This window comes from Panulirus ornatus, chromosome 12 (genome assembly GCF_036320965.1).
Source record: "Panulirus ornatus isolate Po-2019 chromosome 12, ASM3632096v1, whole genome shotgun sequence".
Taxonomy (NCBI): Eukaryota; Metazoa; Arthropoda; class Malacostraca; order Decapoda; family Palinuridae; genus Panulirus; species Panulirus ornatus.
This window is the reverse complement of record NC_092235.1, coordinates 54,510,308-54,535,307: the sequence shown is the minus strand read 5'-3', so window position 1 is coordinate 54,535,307 and position 25,000 is coordinate 54,510,308. Positions and strand designations below refer to the sequence as shown.

The 25,000-nt window shown below is 41.0% G+C and overlaps 1 protein-coding gene across 5 annotated transcripts in view; it reads left to right on the top strand.

The window, feature by feature from the left end:
* Positions 1-25,000, top strand: part of LOC139752068 (teneurin-a-like) — a 1,037,677-nt gene that overhangs the window by 748,311 nt on the left and 264,366 nt on the right. For all 5 annotated transcript variants that reach the window (XM_071667906.1, XM_071667907.1, XM_071667905.1 and 2 more), the window contains 5 exons: positions 3,115-3,280; positions 4,832-4,970; positions 6,713-6,889; positions 9,794-10,015; positions 15,725-15,854. In XM_071667906.1, the coding sequence (XP_071524007.1) occupies positions 3,115-3,280; positions 4,832-4,970; positions 6,713-6,889; positions 9,794-10,015; positions 15,725-15,854 (834 nt within the window). The remainder of the gene's footprint in view (positions 1-3,114; positions 3,281-4,831; positions 4,971-6,712; positions 6,890-9,793; positions 10,016-15,724; positions 15,855-25,000) is intronic.

The window sequence follows — 25,000 nt, the reverse complement described above, 5'->3', positions numbered from 1 at the left end:
GTGATTGGTTCTCAGTGAATGTAGGTTTGCGGCAGGGGTGTGTGATGTCTCCATGGTTGTTTAATTTGTTTATGGATGGGGTTGTTAGGGAGGTGAATGCAAGAGTTTTGGAAAGAGGGGCAAGAATGAAGTCTGTCGTGGATGAGAGAGCTTGGGAAGTGTGTCAGTTGTTGTTCGCTGGTGATACAGCGCTGGTGGCTGATTCATGTGAGAAACTGCAGAAGCTGGTGACTGAGTTTGGTAAAGTGTGTGAAAGAAGAAAGTTAAGAGTAAATGTGAATAAGAGCAAGGTTATTAGGTACAGTAGGGTTGAGGGTCAAGTCAATTGGGAGGTAAGTTTGAATGGAGAAAAACTGGAGGAAGTTAAGTGTTTTAGATATCTGGGAGTGGATCTGGCCGCGGATGGAACCATGGAAGCGGAAGTGAATCATAGGGTGGGGGAGGGGGCGAAAATCCTGGGAGCCTTGAAGAATGTGTGGAAGTCGAGAACATTATCTCGGAAAGCAAAAATGGGTATGTTTGAAGGAATAGTGGTTCCAACAATGTTGTATGGTTGCGAGGCGTGGGCAATGGATAGAGTTGTGCGCAGGAGGGTGGATGTGCTGGAAATGAGATGTTTGAGGACAATATGTGGTGTGAGGTGGTTTGATCGAGTAAGTAACGTAAGGGTAAGAGAGATGTGTGGAAATAAAAAGAGCGTGGTAGAGAGAGCAGAAGAGGGTGTTTTGAAATGGTTTGGGCACATGGAGAGAATGAGTGAGGAAAGATTGACCAAGAGGATATATGTGTCGGAGGTGGAGGGAACGAGGAGAAGTGGGAGACCAAATTGGAGGTGGAAAGATGGAGTGAAAAAGATTTTGAGTGATTGGGGCCTGAACATGCAAGAGGGTGAAAGGCGGGCAAGGAATAAGAGTGAATTGGATCGATGTGGTATACCGGGGTGGACGTGCTGTTAGTGGATTGAAACAGGGCATGTGAAGCGTCTGGGGTAAACCATGGAAAGCTGTGTGGGGCCTGGATGTGGAAAGGGAGCTGTGGTTTCGGGCATTATTGCATGACAGCTAGAGACTGAGTGTGAACGAATGAGGCCTTTGTTGTCTTTTCCTAGCGCTACCCCGCACACATGAGGGGGGAGGGGGATGGTATTCCATGTGTGGCGAGGTGGCGATGGGAATGAATAGGGGCAGACAGTGTGAATTGTGTGCATGGGTATATATGTATGTGTCTGTGTTTGTATATATATGTGTACATTGAGATGTCTAGGTATGTATATTTTGCGTGTGTGGACGTGTGTGTATATGCATGTGTATGGGGGTGGGTTGGGCCATTTCTTTCGTCTGTTTCCTTGCGCTACCTCGCAAACGCGGGAGACAGCGACAAAGCAAAATAATTAGATAAATAAATAAATAAATATATATATATATATATATATATATATATATATATATATATATATATATATATATATATATGTGTGTGTGTGTGTGTGTGTGTGTGTATGTAAGTGTGTGTGTGTGTGTGTGTGTGTGGTGTGTGTGTGTGGTGTGTGTGTGTCTGTACTTTAAGGAGGTATTCCTCGCGACGTGATAAATATTGGTTATTGCGGGGGCGGTGGAAATTTGAGCAAGGAAATATTACATGTGGCCAACTTTAAACTGCTCCCCCTGATGACTTAAAGTGTTGGCACTCCTAACTTTATAAGTGATGGCGCTGATGGCTCCCGAGTGCTGTTGCTGATGACCCCTAAAGTGCTCTGGCTGATGACCCTTAAAGTGCTCCGGCTGATGACCCTTAAAGTGCTCTGGTTGATGACCCTTAAAGTGCTCTGGTTGATGACCCTTAAAGTGCTCCGGCTGATGACCCTTAAAATGCTCTGGCTGATGACCCTTAAAGTGCTCTGGTTGATGACCCTTAAAGTGCTCTGGTTGATGACCCTTAAAGTACTCTGGCTGATGACCCTTAAAGTGCTCTGGTTGATGACCCTTAAAGTGCTCTGGCTGATGACCCTTAAAGTGCTCTGGCTGATGACCCTTAAAGTGCTCTGGTTGATGACCCTTAAAGTGCTCCCGCTGATGACCTTATTCTGCTCCCACGGTTGACCCTAAAATTCGTCTTCTGATGACCTTTTAAGTGTTCCACAAATTTAAGATACGTCGCCTGATGACTTACATTGTTCTCAGATGCACAAAAATTGATGTTAAAGTACTTGTAATGACCATAAAACACTCCCAGTGATAACCTTAAAGTTCTCTCACTGATAGACCTTCAAGGTGTTCTCTGATGACTTAAAGTGCTTTCTGCTTATAACCTAAAGTTCTCTCACTGATGTCTTTCAATTGCACTTCCTGACCATCTTGAAGTGCTCGTACTGGTATCCTTAAATTGCCCCTGCAGGTAACCTTAAATTGCCCCTGCAGGTAACCTTAAATTGCTCTGACTGAGTCTTAAAATACCCGCAGTAATGACCTTAAAGTACTCCCGCTATTGATCTTGAAGTGTTCCTACTGACATCGTTAACGTTCCATTGTTGTGTCCTGTAAATTACTATTATCAGGTTAGTTGGGAACTCTCGAATAGAATTTGTAGAGATGAACCTGTGTGCTTGGAACATGCTTGTATGGAAACAGTTGGATACATTATCTATTTTTTACTTGAAAATAGAGATTCTTTTTTATCGCCTTTTTTTTTTGTATCTTTGCATCTTCTTGAGAATATCTTATATTTGTTATCCTTTTTGTGAATGCTTGTTATTTTGCTCTCTTTCTCTCCTGTATACAACACTTAAGCTCAGTATTTCGCCTCATTCACCCATGAGACTAATATCGATAGTCTGCCCTTGAATGTATGCAATACAAAACTTCGTTTTCAGTTCATAATTTAACCCCTGAAGCGTTAGCTTTTGTTCAGTGTTTATTATGTACTGCTGAAGGATAGGAGATTATTTTAAGGTGTTTACAGTCTTCCCCTTAAGAACAAGCGTTTGTTTACTTAGAACGTTTCCTCCCGGCCACGAACGCTTCATTTAACTGATTGTTGTTATCTTTCCCATGTCGTATTACTTTCTTTACTCCTCAAAGACACTGACGTGTGTATCCTCTTGTGCCTTCCCTTCAGCATACTCCCCGCCGCTGACCACCACGCTGGCCCGGGCCCCCAACATGGACACCGGAAGCACCGAACTCACGCGACTTCGAGACCTCAATCGCCGCTACGTCAACAAGATCGCTCCCAGAGGCTACTGGAACGCCCAGTTCGAAGTGAAGCAGCCCACCTTCATGAGGTAGGTGTGGGGAAAGGGAGAGTAAGGTGGCTGGGAGAGGTGGGGAAGGTGGCAGGGAGGGGAGGGGTGAGTGTGGGAGAGGGCCAAAGGGTTGATTGTGAAGTGGAGGGAGACTTGGAGGATTGTGAGACTGGGATTATGGGATTGGGGTGTTGGGGGGGTGGGGGCAATGGAATTATGGGTGGGGGAAAGAAGGGTTGGTAGGAGGTAGGGTGGTGATAAGGTTTTTGGGCGGTGGAAGTGAATTAGGTATTTAGGAGAGAGGCAGAGAAAGGAAGTATTGTGGGAGATGCTGTTGGAGAGGTCATGGTGATGGTGGGGGATGGAAGATTTGGGGAGTGTCTTCACGGACACGGAGGCTGGTTCGAGTCTTATGTACGAGACAAAAGTGTACTATTTTTGTTTCTTTTTTCTGTTTCGTATCTGCCAGAGCGAAGTGATGCAGCGATATCAATACTAGAAATGTTACTCTACCCATGTGACGTGGCTGCTTAAACCAAATAGGTAACAAAAGACCTACTGGGCCTCTTAACGAGGTTACGTAGTTACGTGGAGAAAGGAGCGAGGACCCGCTGGCCTCTAACGAGGTTATCTGTTAAGGCAGTCGACTGTATGTAGGTCTGACAAAGCCAGACTTTATGGATTTCTTGTCATGATTCATTGTGACGCGTTACTATGGTGAAAGATGGAAACAAGAAGATAGGAAGGTAAGGTTCATGTGTGTTGCCTCAGGCGCAGCTCCGAGATACAACATTCTCTCAGCTCAGCCCATACGGGAGCTGGGATTGTAATTACTTCTCGCCTCAAGTTATCTCTCATCTTCACTCTTTATGTTCTCGTGCCTTGTAACCTCATTTCCCTCACATTCATTCCATATCTACATATATCTTCACTCTCATATTACCTCAGTTTTACTTTCTGTTTCCTCAGTTCCACCTAGACCCTCTTCTTGTATCCTCATTTTTCACCCATGCCTCATTTTCTCTCGTCCTCATCTATACCTTAATGTCCCCTCATCATCACACCATACATTTCCTTTTTTTTTCCCCTTTACCTTCCGTCGCCTTCATCTCTTCCTTCCGTCAGTTATACTTCCTCATGTCCACCCTGGTGGAGGAGCCTTCTGGCTCACACAGTCGTCTCTTAACCCTCATAGATTAGAGATGTAGGATCCTGTTTCCGTCCCTGAGCAGAAACCTTCGTCATAGACCATTAGTTCATCTGTTCTCTGTCCTCCAGCAGACAATATCGTCTTAGATCATCAGGTCTTCTCGTATCTGTCCTTCCGAGGTACCTATTTCTGTCCTCCAGCAGACAGTATCGTCGTAGATCATCAGGTCTTCTCGTATCTGTCCTTCCGAGGTACCTATTTCTGTCCTCCAGCAGACAGTATCGTCGTAGATCATCAGGTCTTCTCGTATCTGTCCTTCCCTTTTGTGGATTTCTGTCCCCCCAGCAGATAACCTCGTCGTAGAACCATTGCATGTTTGTGTTGCCCTGCTCCCATGTTCCTCCTACAGAACGCTCACGATGCCTCACTGTGTTCCACAGGTTCAACCTGACGGTGCCCAGGACTGCTCATCTGGCCGTATATGGCCGGAGGAACGTAGCGCCCACCATCACCGAACACGATTTTGTCGAGTTTATTAAGAGCGGGCGACCAGGAAGAGCCAAGCGCCATGCGGAGTTGGTAAGTGACTGGGAAATGTGCGTGTGTGTGTGTGTGTGCGTGTGTGTGTGTGTGTGTGTGTGTCCTTGGGTTGGTTAAGAGGGCAGTGAGGGTAGATGATGGAGAGTAGTGACTTTGCAGACAAAGTGAATCAGTAACCTAAGGTTTTGTAAGGGTTAAGCAGTGGGGTACATAAGGTGGTTCTGCTACTGAATGAGGTCGGATGAGGGTAGATTGGTTACCAAAGTTAGAATATGAAATGGAATAGTGTGTGTAGGGATATGTGGATAGACTAGAAGTAGAGTAGACAGGTAGAGCAGTAGGTATAGAAGCGTAGATAAATGTGGTAGAGGAGGTGAGGTAAGAAAGCAGTGAGGTTAGATATGGAAGTTGGAGCATATTTATGTATTAAGATAGAAGAGAAGTATTAGGTAGTCGACTGGGTAAGCAGAGATGAGACACATTCCTCAGGTAAGACACATTCTTCATGAAGATTTGTGGAATGTGTATGGGACTGGAAGACAAGTTGACCACATCAGAACAGACTGGGTAAGCAAGAACAGGAAAAGGATCAGGTGGGAAGTTGAGGAGAGAGAGAGAGAGAGAGAGAGAGAGAGAGTCTCCACACCGTTTTACACACGGGGAATAAGGCAACACATTGTATAGACTCGACCAGCTGGACTGAACAGAACAGTACAGTAGGAAGCCTTTCAGACAACCCTGCCAACCACTTCACCAAGATGTGTAGCATCTCTCAACATCCCAGCGACTTATACAAAACGAACACCATCTCTTTCATTAGTGGTCCCCAGAGTGTTGTGAATGCTGTGTTTATGGACTTCCCCGAAACTTACATAAAAGACTAACATGGACAATGGAGTGTGGGGCCCGAAATTACAATTTGTGCCAGACTGGCGGAGCAGAGAGGACATGTGGGGAAGTTGGTGTGGATCTATAAGGCTCTTACTTGGTAAACTAAAAGGTATTTCATCTCACCCACACAGAGACTCGTATACGTTGTTTGTATATCTGAAACATGTTTGTGAATTGCGAATACCCAAGTTGATAGTACTATGTCATAGGGCATATTCTGTTAGGCATGATTAGAAAAACTTTAGTCTCTTGTCTTCATCATTCCCATCCCTCCTGTAGAGTATTGCCGTAAGACCATGAATCACAGACATTGGAATGTCCACAACTTGTACTGATGAATACACATGTATTATGCAGGAGATATCCTGTCCAAAATGCCTTGGTTGATACCCTAAAGAAAACAAGCAGTTAACTGACCACTTGACGCCTGCCCAGTTGCTTTAGCTTCCGGTGAAATTAAGGCCGTTCCACACCGTATGACGTACACGTTGGACACGCTACCACGTTATTGAGCCACGTGTCTTTGAATTGCTGCTGCTGTTTTCCAATGAGGCTCTCCACACCGGACGCGATCCCAACCATATGCACGTAGGTAGGATCATGTCCGGTGTGAACAGTCTCGTTGACAAACAACGGCAGCTGTTCAAAGACACGCGCGGCCGGAAAGTGTACCGTTTCCAGCATGTTATCCTATGTGAAACGATCCTTATATCCGATATCCCCAGGAGTGATATCCCACCCTCATAGTTATCGTAAGGGCCTGTCTTACGTGATATCCTTCGGTGTTATGTTTTTGTTATCCAGTTTTGGGGGAGACTTTCCTATTTCTGTTCATGTGACGTGTGGTTTCGACGTGTGCACTGTGTGTCTTCTTTGCCTCCCTCCCACAGGACACGTCTGCTGCTAGTGACCCCGAGAGCATAACGTCGTTGCCCGAGACCCTACAGGAGGTGCTGGAGGTGTACCCATCCCTGTACGACCACGACCACGACCTCCAGCGAGCTCTCAAGGACGACCTGGACCACCTGCTGCAGACGTACCATGAGGCGAATGTGAGGAACACTGAGGTACTAGCTACAACAGTGATGGCTTCTTCTCAATACTTTAAGGAAAATGTTCTTTGAAAGACGCCCACATCATTTGTATACGATAGCTTTATGTAAGAGAGAGAGAGAGAGAGAGAGAGAGAGAGAGAGAGAGAGAGAGAGAGAGAGAGAGAGAGAGAGAATGATATATACTTAATGGTCTACATGTCGAATTACGCAGCATTCAATTGAGACATTCGAGTATAAATCCTTCCAGGTTATTTGAATCTTGACGTGATGTTCTGGTTTGCTCTTAGTTGGTAGATCTAACATATGGGGTTGGGTGGCGTTGCCCCTTAGCCGAAGTCCCATGCATACAAACATATTTATCTCAAGGAAAGAGGGGGAAAAAATGTCACGCTACTCTCGTGCTGAATGCAAGACACTTACTCGAAACACCCTCCCCCTTTTGCATCAGTGAGTCTCTGGACATCTCCCTGTTGTTTTCATCAATTGAGCAACTCTTTTAAAAAGTCCATAGCTGTGAATAATTTATCATGGTTGCATGTGAACGGCACATGGCACGGAAGTTACTATTACGGATGGACCTTCTGTAGATTAATCAGATATCTGTGAGATGCATAACTACCTCGAGTGAACAAGACATAGGCGGTCCAGAGACACTTCGGAGAGCAAGGATGTTGTAGAAATAAACACTGCTAACGAATCACGGATTAGCAGAAGCATTGAACTGAATATATCCCTTGAGCCTTATTCTCTCATTTCCATGTATTGTTTACATCTCAAGGGCTGTCAAAGAGCAAGGAACCCCCCTGCCTACAGTCTTACGTCAGAACCAATGGTAGAAACACAATGAAGCCCTCTTCAATACATACTTAATGTGTCTTGTAAACGTATATAGTGTAGAACACTGCCCGGCCCATGATCACGAAGGTAAGATTCTTGGATAGGATGGTCTGGTGTCTACGACTTGACCCATAAAAGTCAGGTTAGAGGATTGGCCTTTCATACCCAAGGGGTCGTACCGTCGTGGTCAAGGATCGCACCGTCTTGCTCAAGGATCGAACCGTTGTACTCAAGGTGTCAAGCTTTGTTCTTGAAATGATATATCGTGGTAGAGAATGTAGTTACCGCGACAAATATCTCCAGAATTTAGTTAACCTGTAGAACATCACAGAAGTATGTGATTGGTACCTTACGCATATTCAGCTTCTGAATGACGGTTTAATTGCACGTAGCATCTGAGTGGCATGTTCCTCATCACCCATCACTCACGCCTCAAAGTCTTTAAGACCCGTTGCTTCCTGATTCTTAGCGGGCGGACGGTCGTGTATGATGCCTGGGGACCCAGAGAAATTAATTGACGAGGAAACTGTTGCTGGCTGTACCTGCTGGCTTCCGGCTCTCCCGAACTTAAATTAAGTTAAACACCCGAACTTTGTTAATACCTCCTTGAAGAGATTAGCCGCAGTCTGCGCTCTTACGGGACTTCTTGCGGCCGTGTGAATTTCATACTCGTTACGCGCCTGTAATTACAAGGCAGGTGGAAGGTGGAGACTTCAGATACCATGGTATGATTAGCCACATCGTGGTATCAATAATGGCTTTTACATTCCTCACTCAATAATAGATCCGTTGATTTCCCCATTGGTATAAGAGTCCTCACTATAGTCTTCCAAGCCAATTGCTTTTCTTTTTTTTCTCTCATTTTTTTTTTTTGTTGTTGATATCTCTCGAATAAATATCAGAAGTCGAACTTCAGTGTTGAGAACTCTGATCACGGGTGATCGGTTCTAAGACAATCCAGAGGGAGGGTGTGGGTGTGAGTGTGTGGGTCTGTATCAGCATGCCAGAGGTGGGGCCAATAAAACTCACTAGAGCTGGGGCGGGGGGACTAGAACGTGTCTTCCCTCTGTAGTGTTCCGTGTCTTGAGTCTTATCCTCATGGGGGGGCCTGGCAACCCTGGATGGGCCGTGGGCTCCCTCTTGGACGTAACCTACATCCTTCCTTTGTAGACATTGTGCTTAACCTTCCCCCCTTTATTATGTGTGCTTGCCACTCACATCCTCTCTCTCTCTCTCGTTGTCCTCTTGTCCTCATGTGTCATTGTCCTTCATCTTTAGCTGCGTTGACCCCTTCCTTTCTTATTTTTTTTTCCTTCTTTCCTCCTTGTGTTTCATCAGCCTCCTTCCCTCTCTCAGTTGTCGCTCCTTCGTATGTTATTTCTATGCGTTTTTACTTCCCGTCATCATGGTATTTGTGTCGCACGCCTACCATACCAGACATTTAAAGGCTTGCTTTGTCCCTCCATGTGTCGTCTGTGTTCCCGTCCGTTCAACATATCGTCGCAAGTTACACTTTAACCTTCTACTTACACTTGATTCTAACATGAAATGTTCAGATGAGATGCTCATTAAACTTTATAGTTATTCATTCCTCAGCTTCTACAGTGTCGAATGGCATAAGATCCGCCGCTCTGGATTCTCCCTGAGTCATGCCGCGTGGTATGATTAACCGGAACTTAACTTGGCTCATAACGGGAGGAAAATATTTCCAAACAGTATTTCCACCAATTCTTATTTCATTCCCAGTGGCTCTACTGCAGTGTGGGTGACGCAAATGCTTTGAGGAACGCACTTGTAATGTTAATATGTGAGATGTTCTGTGTTGATATATAACCACTTCTGTTCTCTATTAGCATAATACTCACAGTCCTTCACTTGAGTTAACGGGCTTATCTTCCATTTGCTTAACGTACACCGTACGTGCCTCACCCTTTGGTTATGTATTCCTTCTTATCTTTGCTTCTGCTGAGATCATCCTTCACGCCAAATGATAATTCACAGGTTGTCTTCTTCCATTCTGCGCTACAGTTAACATCATTTTCCTCATTGTTAAGATGTTCTTTTCCTCTCCACCGTCAGGAATCACCGTCGGGGAGACAAGAAGAGGAAGACGGGGAAGAAGAAGACGAAGGAGAGTGGGAGGAGAAGGAGGCAGAGGTGGAGGAGCCGCTGGCACTGCCAGCACACTCTAGACCGCGGCGTTTCATCCACGACCACGGCGTCAACCTCACGCTGGTGCAGTACCTGAACACTGGCACGTGGTACCTGGCCATCTACAACGACGGCATTGGCTGGAAGCAGGTACGTCTGGGGTCGCTGAGGCCGTTCCCTCGGCCTGGGTGGGAGGGTGTGGCGGGGCAGGGATGGTGGCGGAGGTTGAGGCGGATGGATAGGACATTGTGAAGGTGAGGGGCTTGAGTGGTGCAATGAGGACACTGTGATGATCAAGGGACTGGTTGGTATACTTAGGATATGCTGTGCTCCTTCGTTACTCTGGAATATGCGGGGTATACGTTTGTCCTCAAGATATGATATACATTTGTCCTTAAGATACGTGCGTGGCACTGAGTATACCCCCGTGAAGTATATATGCAGTATTTATGTGCTTTCAAAGATAGTGACTGGTGTTCCAGTATGTTTTTTTTTTTTGGAATCTGGACCACATGTGCCTTTCGTATGTCAGTGGAAAGCTTGGTAGATCTGTGCGGCTTACATGAAGTCTGTTACGTGTCTGACCGTGCACTCTGCATGTGTATCACCCCTGCGCTTCTTGTGTACCTGGATTATGCATTTGATTATCATAACCTGGTCACCTCAGTTAATGGGACATCAGGAAGTTGTCACTGAAATGATCAGGTTAATCTCAGCCACATGAAAGTCACTTGTAACATAATGTTAAATCCGGACCACGAGATTTTTTTTTTTACCAACATCCCACCACCATTACAGAAGCCAATCAACCAAGGAACATCCGGTGTTCACGGAATTCACAAGTGGCCCCGTCCATGTCCTTCCAGCCTAAGTATACAAGGGAGAACAACGTATTATAGACACACCTGATGGAATATACCCTTAAATACTCCTCTCAGACAGAGAAAACTATTAAGTTCAATAGAAAATGATGTTTGAAGGTATATCCTCGTTGCTGTAGCGCCAGATATGTAATAAACAAGCGCCACCTTTGTAACGCCTCGGTTAATTGCGCCTGGCGCAGCCAACTTGCTGGAGCGACATAAAGGCGTAATTGCCGTCCAGTGATGGGAGCCGGACAGGTGATGGGCAGGTGGGCCGAGTCTGGCGCAAATCAAGTGAAATTAGGACCCAGGAATTGATTAAAGACAGCTGTTGACGACCGTGCCAATCTCGGGTCAAGATTGGCGACTGGTTAGAGAATGGCTTGGATATTAACTGACGTCGTCCACGGAAGAGAAAGTGTTCATTAGCTTATGACCTCGACTGTATTGTCGACTGTGGAGCTAACTGCTACTGCTGCTATACTTCATTATGTGAGCCAAGAAATGCGTCTCAGTCAAGTTTATCTCTGCAGTGATGTGTTATGTGTGGATTAAAACACCTTCTTGCCCCCAATGGAACAGTTAACACATACATCAGCAGGTGTTAAAGGGAGAGCCAAAGATTTGTCGTATTTTTTCATCGTCAGGCAAACAGGTTTCAGATTAAGTATACAACAATTCAAGGAAGAGTGCCAGAGCTGTGACGAAATCTGGCACCAAGGGTCATATAGAAGGAGGGCTATCATGGGTCTACCTGCACTTTGTGATGAAACAAGCTGTTAGTGGACGTGGGTAGCAGATTGTTAGTCTTTCTTGTACACGTTCGGCTGTGAAGAGTAACAGGATGTAATATATATATATATATATATATATATATATATATATATATATATATATATATATATATATATATATATATATATGTATTCCACCGCTTTGTGGAGCGTCATCACGTCCACAAAGTCCACACTGGTCCTCTCATTACTATATATATATATATATATATATATATATATATATATATATATATATATATATATAGAGAGAGAGAGAGAGAGAGAGAGAGAGAGAGAGAGAGAGAGAGAGAGAGAGAGAGAGAGAGCAGCTTACAGGGGGAATACTTGGGGAACGTGACTTAGTCTGATACGTGGTGAAATTTCACCTGAGTTAATGCCAAGTAATTAGGAGGGAACACGGTGAACGAGGGCCCCGGTGCGAACATTAACAACAAGCAGGAGGAAATAAACTGCAGGCATTTGTATGTGAGAGAGGGACTTAGAGGAGTCAGTCGACTTTGTACCTCATTTGTCGCCAGGGCACACCGCTCAAGGAGAATAGTTAAAGGAGACCGATCGTCCGCTGGCAAATGTTTGGGAAATGTGAGGAAGTGAATGGAAAAGGAAATATTCACCTGACTGTTCCCCCTCTTACCTCCCTCTCAAGTTTGGTCACCGCACTTAACATTACACTAGAAAAAAAATTATAGAGATGGTCTAGATGAGGGCAATAAAGATGGAAGCAAAAGTAAAAGAGCTGAGTTCTAATGAGAGGTCACAGGCCTTACATCTGTCCACTATGGAAGAGAGAAGAGTGTGAGGTGAGCTGATCATAGACTTTAAAGTTCCCAAACTAGTTTAATGATCTCAGTAGCGAACAGGTCTTCGGAAGAGGCAAAAATGGGAGAGCCAGAGGCCATAACATGAAATTAAGAAAGTTGATTTTTTGGAAAACTTATTAGGCAGTACATTTTTAGTTGAATGGAAGAAACTGATGTAAGAGATTGTAAATGCTGATAGCATCCAAAAATTAAGCTGTACTATTGTACAAGACTTTGAAAGAGATGGAACTCTTCGAGTGTACGGTTCTCCGTGCAGTGCACTGAGATAACGCACACACACACACACACACACGCACACGCACACGCACACACACACACACACACACACACACACACGTCGTCGTCACTCAATCACTGAGGCAAAAGAAGTTGAACTTGTATTTTTTTAAGAGTTTCCTCAGAAGAGAACATTAGTAGAAGAAATATTTGTGTGGCTGGAAGGGAAGAAGTCACTCGTGAGACTCAGGGAGGCGTAAAACCTGGTAGATAAGGAGTGTGGTGCTGGAGGGATGGGTGGGGGTGGTGGTGGGGGTAGGAAGATGTGTTAGTCTGGAAGGTGAAGACGACAGGAAGAAAGAGGAATAACCTGGACGCAAGAGAGGAGAGTTAGACGCTACTTTACAGATCATTTCAGTACGTATGATATTGAAAGTTTACGGTGGAAAATAAAGAAGTATCGCAAGGAAGATTAGAAGTTTGTGAGTCAGAACTGTAGAGAGAAAAGAAGGGTGAGGGAAGGGTGTGTTTGTTTTCCGTTACTTTTGCCTAGCTGAGGGATTCGGTAGACAGGAGGGAGCAGTTATGTTCATAACGTAATTAGGGAAGAGTCGGTATACGAAGAAGTAACAGCAGAAGCTAGTCATTACGAAGAACACAAGCGTTGACGGCAGTGAGTAGAAGAGCGGGAGTTATGGGAGCCTAAGTGTCGAGGTCAGACATACCCGATGGGGAAGGAGTGCTGTTGACAAGAGCCATGTGCAGATGAAGAGATAAACTTTGTTAGACAAGTCCCAGGACGAGATGGAGAGATCAGGAGCACAGTAAACGAAGTCACCAGTAAGATAAGAAAGCCATAGGCAGTCAGGCAGAAGCGTTGATACAACGAACAAGCACAGATCCTGAGCAGATATTGAACGAAAATGATGAAGGTCCAAACGGGACAGTGCTTAAGGCAGCAAGAACAACTGTTCTGTATGGAAGGAAAGATCATAATTTTGGGAGAATTTCATGAATATCCTGGTAACTCCACCAGCGTCTCCACGCATGTAGCATAACTTTTTAGTCACACTTGAGAGACGAACCCCAACTTTCGTACATGGATTTTTTTTTTTAATTCTTTTTTTTTATCTACGTGTGAGTGAAACCGCTGGTCCCACAGGCAGTGATACGCCATCAGTATTGGATCTTGCTCCACAGACAAAGGACTGGAAATAGAAAACATCATCTCCGGTACGGCGCTTGGCAAGAGTGATAATGCACTACTCGAGTTTGATAATGTTGCGAATAAGAACCTTGGAAAAGGAGTCAGTGGTAAACGTAAATGTCGAGAGCAGGGACGAGATAGGAAACTAGGTTAAAGCTGAACTTTAATAGATGATAGGATACAGTACGTCACAGCTTGAAGATGGATCAGTTTTTTAATAGGGTTTATGAAGGCTACAACGGACGGCCACATCAGTAGATGGGTAACGGGAGAGAGTTGAGGGACAGATCAGATGTTGAAATGTCAAAAAGACGAAGGAAATTATGAATTTGCGGTGAAGACACAGCAGCCACGCACCGTTTGAAAAGTTATATAAGGGCATAGAAACAGGAAAATAGAAAAAAAAAGAGAATGGAATGCCGGATGAACATCGGAAACTATTTCATACATTTGATTAAGGAAAATAATTAGTACATAAGTATTTATGTAGATAAAGGACTGAAGAGAGAAGGGTTATTGGGAGAGGAAAAGGTATAAGTGATAGGAGCTCAATGCTCGAATTGTATTCACTCTTTGAAGACACGCGCCTCCCAGTATTGCCAGAGTAGGATGGGAATTCGACTGTGAAAAACATTGTTCCAAATACAGGCAGGTTAATGAGAAAACTAACAGTGTGTTAGGTACTTGGTTCCCGAATGTGCTTTGATGGGTCGTGTGTAAATGTTGCAAGAAGCATTATCGTGCAAGAGAGCAGAGTCTCTACCTATTTTCGTGGAGAGTCGATAGTGTAGTTGCCGTGAACCGTGTAGACCAGTAAAACACTAACAAATGACCGTCAGTTCTTGGAAAATGTTGAACTTCCGTGACAGTGTGTGTGTGTGTGTGTGTGTGCTCCAGCAGCGGAATATAATGATAATGATGATAGGATGAAATAATGTCGATACTGATAACGGTGGAGAGGATCACCAGGAGGAGGGGAAGGGGAAATAGAAGGCCAAGATAACTTAAGACTCCTCCACCATCATAACCTCGTTACAGAGGTTTATCTCACCCTCATCTTGGACAAGTCTATCCGAAACTTTATCATGAAATTATTTCTGTGGTAAGATATAGGCGTCCTTCCTCCTCTTTTACCGGAAGGGGACCACATGTAGGCATTGCAGACTCGTGAGGTTCGAACCTTGAACGGTTTGCATACGATTATTTGCCCACTCGACTCTCCACATGCAGAGAAACTGAAACTGTAACGGGATTTCCATGTTAGATCAGACATATACTGTGTGAAAGGACAGCTCAGATGGAACTGCTCCAATTACAAAAAGAGAAAAAAAAATAAAAGATAAAAGATTGTCTGTGTGTTTGTAATCAAAATGTAATCAAATGATGATTATTCCCCATTGTGTATTATTGCACATGGAAATATCTCTGTACCACTCACAACTCTATCCCCAGTAACAGCCACAATCTTCTGTATTAGCACGAATTGCCATAATCATAATTAGTCTATTTGTTGTCATCATCCCATTTTTCCCTGGCCACTATAACCATTGTAACCACGCGAACTACCGTCACCATAAACACCCCAACTACCCCCAACTCATAATGGCTGGAACAAGCACCTAGACCCTAATTATGGAAACAGCCGCCATGGAGACTACAGGTCACTATATCACCTTACTTGATTGATGACCTGTAGAGGAGCACCTGGGTTGAGAGTGAGAATGTATTACCCTCTGTACTTTTGGTTTGTTGTCCTAACATTGTCTTGATATCTCCAGCAAACCTAAGAACCCTTCCAGCAAATCCTTGTATGTTCCTCAACTCCCGAAACCCATCTCCTTCACTCAGCATTCCAGAACTGACATGCTCAGCTTCGTCTCCAAGCCCCTGTCAACCATCAGGATAGTAGGTAATGACTCTTAACCACAATGTCTCTTACTCTCTCCTCCTGGCAGGTGGAGCTGCACTTGTCGGAGGAACCAGACCTACAGTCGGCGTGCCCCAACGACTGCAGCGGCCATGGGTCCTGTGCAATGGGTCACTGCGAGTGTGTGCAGGGCTGGGTCGGCGAAGATTGCTCCAAGAGTAAGTTGTCCTGTGTTTACTCCTTGATAACTGGATGGCTTAAGATAAAGTTGCTGTAGGATAAGGGAGCGTTATGGTAAGATGACGGCATTCACTCAGCTTGTTATGATCAGGTAAAAATGTCAGTGAGATTGGTGAAACGCTCGAATGCCAATCACGTGAGGTATGTCATGTAGAACGGGATAGACTTACATCATCTCTTGTTGTTTGATATCTACTGACCCACGAGCCTTCCCCTGGTACCAGCCGAGCTGGGAAGAAGGAGATATGGAGGGAAAAATACTTTGTGTAAGACTACCATCTCTGTTGTTGTTAGTCTGGACGGACTGCCGGTTCAGTAACGTATGCTTCTGAAAGTCTTATTGATAGTCCAAGGAGATGATTTACTTCAAGTTGCTGCTTAAGATTCTATCATATCTACGTTGCAGGTCATTCCCATTAAGCTACGGGTCATTCCTACGCCTCAGGTCACTTCCACTACCTCGGGTCATTCCCAGGTCTCTGTGGTTTGTCCCAAGGCCATTCCCACGCCCTCAGGTCATTCCCACGCCCTCAGGTCATTCCCACGCCCTCAGGTTATTCCCACGCCTCACGTCATTCCCACGCCTCACGTCATTCCCACACCTCACGTCATTCCCACGCCTCACGTCATTCCCACACCTCACGTCATTCCCACGCCCTCAGGTCATTCCCACACCTCACGTCATTCCCACGCCTCACGTCATTCCCACGCCTCACGTCATTCCCACACCTCACGTCATTCCCACGCCTCACGTCATTCCCACACCTCACGTCATTTCCACGCCCTCAGGTCATTCCCACACCTCACGTCATTCCCACGCCTCGGGTTATTCCCACACCTCACGTCATTCCCACACCTCACGTCATTCCCACGCCTCACGTCATTCCCACGCCCTCAGGTCATTCCCACGCCTCAGGTTATTCCCACACCTCACGTCATTCCCACACCTCACGTCATTCCCACGCCTCACGTCATTCCCACGCCCCACGTCATTCCCACGCCTCAGGTTATTCCCACACCTCACGTCATTCCCACACCTCACTCATTCCCACGCCTCAGGTTATTCCCACACCTCACGTCATTCCCACGCCTCACGTCATTCCCACGCCTCAGGTTATTCCCTGGCTCGTCGCCTTGATCTCCAAGACGAGACACACCAGAAATTCTCGCCATGCATTGTTTATGAGCCTCGCGACGGACCGGCTTAACGGCGAACACCTCGACGATTCATGATTTCATTAAGACGATATATCTCATTTTCTTTTAACCCACCATCTGTTGTAAATTCTCATCATGTATTTATATTAATTACGTTCTGAGGAAATGCTCGAGGGGTTTATCACTTATGGAAAAGAGTTTCGTGTTCTCGTGTTGCATGAGGTTTACCAACGGGGATTTTGGTCAGACTAGAGTAGTGTCGTGTCCCTTATGCCTCGCTGTGGCTGCCGATTTGATTTCACTGCGTGAGATCTCATTCCGCGGAACGAATTCCCAGTTACGTGTAATTTCTTTTATGTTGTTATTGTTGTTGTATTATTATTATTATTTATTGCTTCGTTTTCTCTCGCCCTCTTTTCGTTCATATCGCCAAGGAAAATGGACGACTTGTTCCTTGGGGGGCCGGCCAGGCACCGGAGGTGGAATGTGAGGAAGCAAGATTACCTCTCTCTCTCTCTCTCTCTCTCTCTCTCTCTCTCTCTCTCTCTCTCTCGGGGGAACAAGGGGGTTGGATTCTCCCGCGACCTTGTACTGAATCTTCCTGGTGATATCAAAAAATTTAATCGCAGCTAATTTTTTTTTTTTTAGCCTACCATGACACGTGCTTATAGAATTTAAATCCGATGTATCATAGACAGAGCGATAAGAAAAATGATAGTGATATTATTTACATTATATATATATATATATATATATATATATATATATATATAATATATATATATTTTTTTTTTTTTTTTTTTTTTTTTTTTTGTACTTTGTCGCTGTGTCCCGCGTTTGCGAGGTAGCGCAAGGAAACAGACGAAAGAAATGGCCCAACCCACCCCCATACACATATATATACATACATCCACACACGCAAATATACATACCTACACAGCTTTTCCATGGTTTACCCCAGACGCTTCAAATGCCCTGATTCAATCCACTGACAGCACGTCAACCCCGGTATACCACATCGCTCCAATTCACTCTATTCCTTGCCCTCCTTTCACCCTCCTGCATGTTCAGGCCCCGATCACACAAAATCTTTTTCACTCCATCTTTCCACCTCCAATTTGGTCTCCCTCTTCTCCTCGTTCCCTCCACCTCCGACACATATATCCTCTTGGTCAATCTTTCCTCACTCATCCTCTCCATGTGCCCAAACCACTTCAAAACACCCTCTTCTGCTCTCTCAACCACGCTCTTTTTATTTCCACACATCTCTCTTACCCTTACGTTACTCACTCGATCAAACCACCTCACACCACACATTGTCCTCATACATCTCATATCCAGCACATCCATCCTCCTGCGCACAACTCTATCCATAGCCCACGCCTCGCAACCATACAACATTGTTGGAACCACTATTCCTTCAAACATACCCATTTTTGCTTTCCGAGATAATGTTCTCGACTTCCACACATTCTTCAAGGCCCCCAGAATTTTCGCCCCCTCCCCCACCCTATGAACCACTTCCGCTTCCATGGTTCCATCCGCTGCCAGATCCACTCCCAGATATCTAAAACACTTCACTTCCTCCAGTTTTTCTCCATTCAAACTCACCTCCCAATTGACTTGACCCTCAACCCTACTGTACCTAATAACCTTGCTCTTATTCACATTTACTCTTAACTTTCTTCTTCCACACACTTTACCAAACTCCGTCACCAGCTTCTGCAGTTTCTCACATGAATCAGCCACCAGCGCTGTATCATCAGCGAACAACAACTGACTCACTTCCCAAGCTCTCTCATCCCCAACAGACTTCATACTTGCCCCTCTTTCCAAAACTCTTGCATTTACCTCCCTAACAACCCCATCCATAAACAAATTAAACAACCATGGAGACATCACACACCCCTGCCGCAAACCTACATTCACTGAGAACCAATCACTTTCCTCTCTTCCTACACGTACACATGCCTTACATCCTCGATAAAAACTTTTCACTGCTTCTAACAACTTTCCTCCCACACCATATATTCTTAATACCTTCCACAGAGCATCTCTACCAACTCTATCATATGCCTTGTCCAGATCCATAAATGCTACATACAAATCCATTTGCTTTTCTAAGTATTTCTCACATACATTCTTCAAAGCAAACACCTGATCCACACATCCTCTACCACTTCTGAAACCACACTGCTCTTCCCCAATCTGATGCTCTGTACATGCCTTCACCCTCTCAATCAATACCCTCCCATATAATTTACCAGGAATACTCAACAAACTTATACCTCTGTAATTTGAGCACTCACTCTTATCCCCTTTGCCTTTGTACAATGGCACTATGCACGCATTCCGACAATCCTCAGGCACCTCACCATGAGTCACACATACATTAAATAACCTTACCAACCAGTCAACAATACAGTCACCCCCTTTTTTAATAAATTCCACTGCAATACCATCCAAACCCTATATTAGAATAGTAATTACTCGAGTAATTACACGAATTTTAAGGTTTTGACCACAGATTCTTATTCAAAAGAAGTAAAAGCATTTATGCTGAAATTTTCAGGATAATCTATTTTTTTCAAAAAATCAAGAAAAATCCAAGCCTTGGATAATATTTTGCTCCGATTTTCAACTTCTTCAGATTTTAATGAAAATCTGGGAATATGTGGTATTCTATATGGTGATTGAAGATATCGATTCAAAAAACTGCATTTCGTAAAATTAAGTACTTAATTACATACTTATTATTGATTAAAATTATATTAGAATATTTATTACTCAAGTAATTACACGAATTTTAAGGTTTTGACCTCACATTCTTATGCAAAAGACGTAAATCATTTATGCCGAAATTTTCAGGATAATCTATTTTTTCAAAAAATCAAGAAAAATCCAAGGATAATATTTTGCTCCGATTTTCAACTTCTTCAGATTTTAATGAAAATCTGGGAATATATGGTATTCTACATGGTGATTAAAGATATCGAGTCGAAAAACTGCATTTCGTAAAATTAAGCGCTTAATTACATACTTAATATTAATTATAATTATATTAGAATACTAATTACTCTAGTAATTACACGAATTTTAGGGTTTTGACCTCACATTCTTATGCAAAAGACGTAAAAGCATTTATGCTGAAATTTTCAGGATAATCTATTTTTTCAAAAAATCAATAAAAATCCAAGGCTATAGCCTTGGATAATATTTTCCTCAGATTTTCAATTTCTTCAGATTTTAATGAAAATCTGGGAATACGTGGTATTCTAGATGGTGATTAAGGATATCGAGTCAAAAGACTGCATATCGTAAAATTAAGCGCTTAATTATATACTGAATGTTAATTATAATTATATTAAAATACTAATTACTCCACTAATTACACAAATTTTAAGGTTTTGACCACAGATTCTTATTCAAAAGACGTAAAAGCATTTATGCTGAAATTTTCAGGATAATCTATTTTTTCAAAAAATCAATAAAAATCCAAGGCTATAGCCTTGGATAATATTTTGCTCCGATTTTCAACTTCTTCAGATTTTAATGAAAATCTGGAAATATATGGTATTCTACATGGTGATTAAAGATATCGAGTCGAAAAACTGCATTTCGTAAAATTAAGCGCTTAATTACATACTTAATATTAATTATGATTATATTAGAATACTAATTGCTCTAGTAATTACACGAATTTTAGGGTTTTGACCTCACATTCTTATGCAAAAGACGTAAAAGCATTTATGCTTAAATTTTCAGGATAATCTCTTTTTTCAAAAAATCAAGAAAAATCCAAGGCTATAGCCTTGGATAATATTTTGCTCCGATTTTCAACTTCTTCAGATTTTAATGAAAATCTGGGAATATATGGTATTCTACATGGTGATTAAAGATATCGAGTCGAAAAACTGCATTTCGTAAAATTAAGCGCTTAATTACATACTTAATATTAATTATAATTATATTAGAATACTAATTACTCTAGTAATTACACGAATTTTAGGGTTTTGACCTCACATTCTTATGCAAAAGACGTAAAAGCATTTATGCTGAAATTTTCAGGATAATCTATTTTTTCAAAAAATCAATAAAAATCCAAGGCTATAGCCTTGGATAATATTTTCCTCAGATTTTCAATTTCTTCAGATTTTAATGAAAATCTGGGAATACGTGGTATTCTAGATGGTGATTAAGGATATCGAGTCAAAAGACTGCATATCGTAAAATTAAGCGCTTAATTATATACTGAATGTTAATTATAATTATATTAAAATACTAATTACTCCACTAATTACACAAATTTTAAGGTTTTGACCACAGATTCTTATTCAAAAGACGTAAAAGCATTTATGCTGAAATTTTCAGGATAATCTATTTTTTCAAAAAATCAATAAAAATCCAAGGCTATAGCCTTGGATAATATTTTGCTCCGATTTTCAACTTCTTCAGATTTTAATGAAAATCTGGAAATATATGGTATTCTACATGGTGATTAAAGATATCGAGTCGAAAAACTGCATTTCGTAAAATTAAGCGCTTAATTACATACTTAATATTAATTATGATTATATTAGAATACTAATTGCTCTAGTAATTACACGAATTTTAGGGTTTTGACCTCACATTCTTATGCAAAAGACGTAAAAGCATTTATGCTTAAATTTTCAGGATAATCTCTTTTTTCAAAAAATCAAGAAAAATCCAAGGCTATAGCCTTGGATAATATTTTGCTCCGATTTTCAACTTCTTCAGATTTTAATGAAAATCTGGGAATATATGGTATTCTACATGGTGATTAAAGATATCGAGTCGAAAAACTGCATTTCGTAAAATTAAGCGCTTAATTACATACTTAATATTAATTATAATTATATTAGAATACTAATTACTCTAGTAATTACACGAATTTTAGGGTTTTGACCTCACATTCTTATGCAAAAGACGTAAAAGCATTTATGCTGAAATTTTCAGGATAATCTATTTTTTCAAAAAATCAATAAAAATCCAAGGCTATAGCCTTGGATAATATTTTCCTCAGATTTTCAATTTCTTCAGATTTTAATGAAAATCTGGGAATACGTGGTATTCTAGATGGTGATTAAGGATATCGAGTCAAAAGACTGCATATCGTAAAATTAAGCGCTTAATTATATACTGAATGTTAATTATAATTATATTAAAATACTAATTACTCCACTAATTACACAAATTTTAAGGTTTTGACCACAGATTCTTATTCAAAAGACGTAAAAGCATTTATGCTGAAATTTTCAGGATAATCTATTTTTTCAAAAAATCAATAAAAATCCAAGATAGCCTTGGATAATATTTTGCTCCGATTTTCAACTTCTTCAGATTTTAATGAAAATCTGGAAATATATGGTATTCTACATGGTGATTAAAGATATCGAGTCGAAAAACTGCATTTCGTAAAATTAAGCGCTTAATTACATACTTAATATTAATTATGATTATATTAGAATACTAATTGCTCTAGTAATTACACGAATTTTAGGGTTTTGACCTCACATTCTTATGCAAAAGACGTAAAAGCATTTATGCTTAAATTTTCAGGATAATCTCTTTTTTCAAAAAATCAAGAAAAATCCAAGGCTATAGCCTTGGATAATATTTTGCTCCGATTTTCAACTTCTTCAGATTTTAATGAAAATCTGGGAATATATGGTATTCTACATGGTGATTAAAGATATCGAGTCGAAAAACTGCATTTCGTAAAATTAAGCGCTTAATTACATACTTAATATTAATTATAATTATATTAGAATACTAATTACTCTAGTAATTACACGAATTTTAGGGTTTTGACCTCACATTCTTATGCAAAAGACGTAAAAGCATTTATGCTGAAATTTTCAGGATAATCTATTTTTTCAAAAAATCAATAAAAATCCAAGGCTATAGCCTTGGATAATATTTTCCTCAGATTTTCAATTTCTTCAGATTTTAATGAAAATCTGGGAATACGTGGTATTCTAGATGGTGATTAAGGATATCGAGTCAAAAGACTGCATATCGTAAAATTAAGCGCTTAATTATATACTGAATGTTAATTATAATTATATTAAAATACTAATTACTCCACTAATTACACAAATTTTAAGGTTTTGACCACAGATTCTTATTCAAAAGACGTAAAAGCATTTATGCTGAAATTTTCAGGATAATCTATTTTTTCAAAAAATCAATAAAAATCCAAGGCTATAGCCTTGGATAATATTTTGCTCCGATTTTCAACTTCTTCAGATTTTAATGAAAATCTGGAAATATATGGTATTCTACATGGTGATTAAAGATATCGAGTCGAAAAACTGCATTTCGTAAAATTAAGCGCTTAATTACATACTTAATATTAATTATAATTATATTAGAATACTAATTACTCTAGTAATTACACGAATTTTAGGGTTTTGACCTCACATTCTTATGCAAAAGACGTAAAAGCATTTATGCTGAAATTTTCAGGATAATCTATTTTTTCAAAAAATCAATAAAAATCCAAGGCTATAGCCTTGGATAATATTTTCCTCAGATTTTCAATTTCTTCAGATTTTAATGAAAATCTGGGAATACGTGGTATTCTAGATGGTGATTAAGGATATCGAGTCAAAAGACTGCATATCGTAAAATTAAGCGCTTAATTATATACTGAATGTTAATTATAATTATATTAAAATACTAATTACTCCACTAATTACACAAATTTTAAGGTTTTGACCACAGATTCTTATTCAAAAGACGTAAAAGCATTTATGCTGAAATTTTCAGGATAATCTATTTTTTCAAAAAATCAATAAAAATCCAAGGCTATAGCCTTGGATAATATTTTGCTCCGATTTTCAACTTCTTCAGATTTTAATGAAAATCTGGAAATATATGGTATTCTACATGGTGATTAAAGATATCGAGTCGAAAAACTGCATTTCGTAAAATTAAGCGCTTAATTACATACTTAATATTAATTATGATTATATTAGAATACTAATTGCTCTAGTAATTACACGAATTTTAGGGTTTTGACCTCACATTCTTATGCAAAAGACGTAAAAGCATTTATGCTTAAATTTTCAGGATAATCTCTTTTTTCAAAAAATCAAGAAAAATCCAAGGCTATAGCCTTGGATAATATTTTGCTCCGATTTTCAACTTCTTCAGATTTTAATGAAAATCTGGGAATATATGGTATTCTACATGGTGATTAAAGATATCGAGTCGAAAAACTGCATTTCGTAAAATTAAGCGCTTAATTACATACTTAATATTAATTATAATTATATTAGAATACTAATTACTCTAGTAATTACACGAATTTTAGGGTTTTGACCTCACATTCTTATGCAAAAGACGTAAAAGCATTTATGCTGAAATTTTCAGGATAATCTATTTTTTCAAAAAATCAATAAAAATCCAAGGCTATAGCCTTGGATAATATTTTCCTCAGATTTTCAATTTCTTCAGATTTTAATGAAAATCTGGGAATACGTGGTATTCTAGATGGTGATTAAGGATATCGAGTCAAAAGACTGCATATCGTAAAATTAAACGCTTAATTACATACTTAATATTAATTATAATTATATTAGAATACTAATTACTCTAGTAATTACACGAATTTTAGGTTTTGACCACAGATTCTTATTCAAAAGACGTAAAAGCATTTATGCTGAAATTTTCAGGATAATCTATTTTTTCAAAAAATCAATAAAAATCCAAGGCTATAGCCTTGGATAATATTTTGCTCCGATTTTCAACTTCTTCAGATTTTAATGAAAATCTGGAATATATGGTATTCTACATGGTGATTAAAGATATCGAGTCGAAAAACTGCATTTCGTAAAATTAAGCGCTTAATTACATACTTAATATTAATTATAATTATATTAGAATACTAATTACTCTAGTAATTACACGAATTTTAGGGTTTTGACCTCACATTCTTATG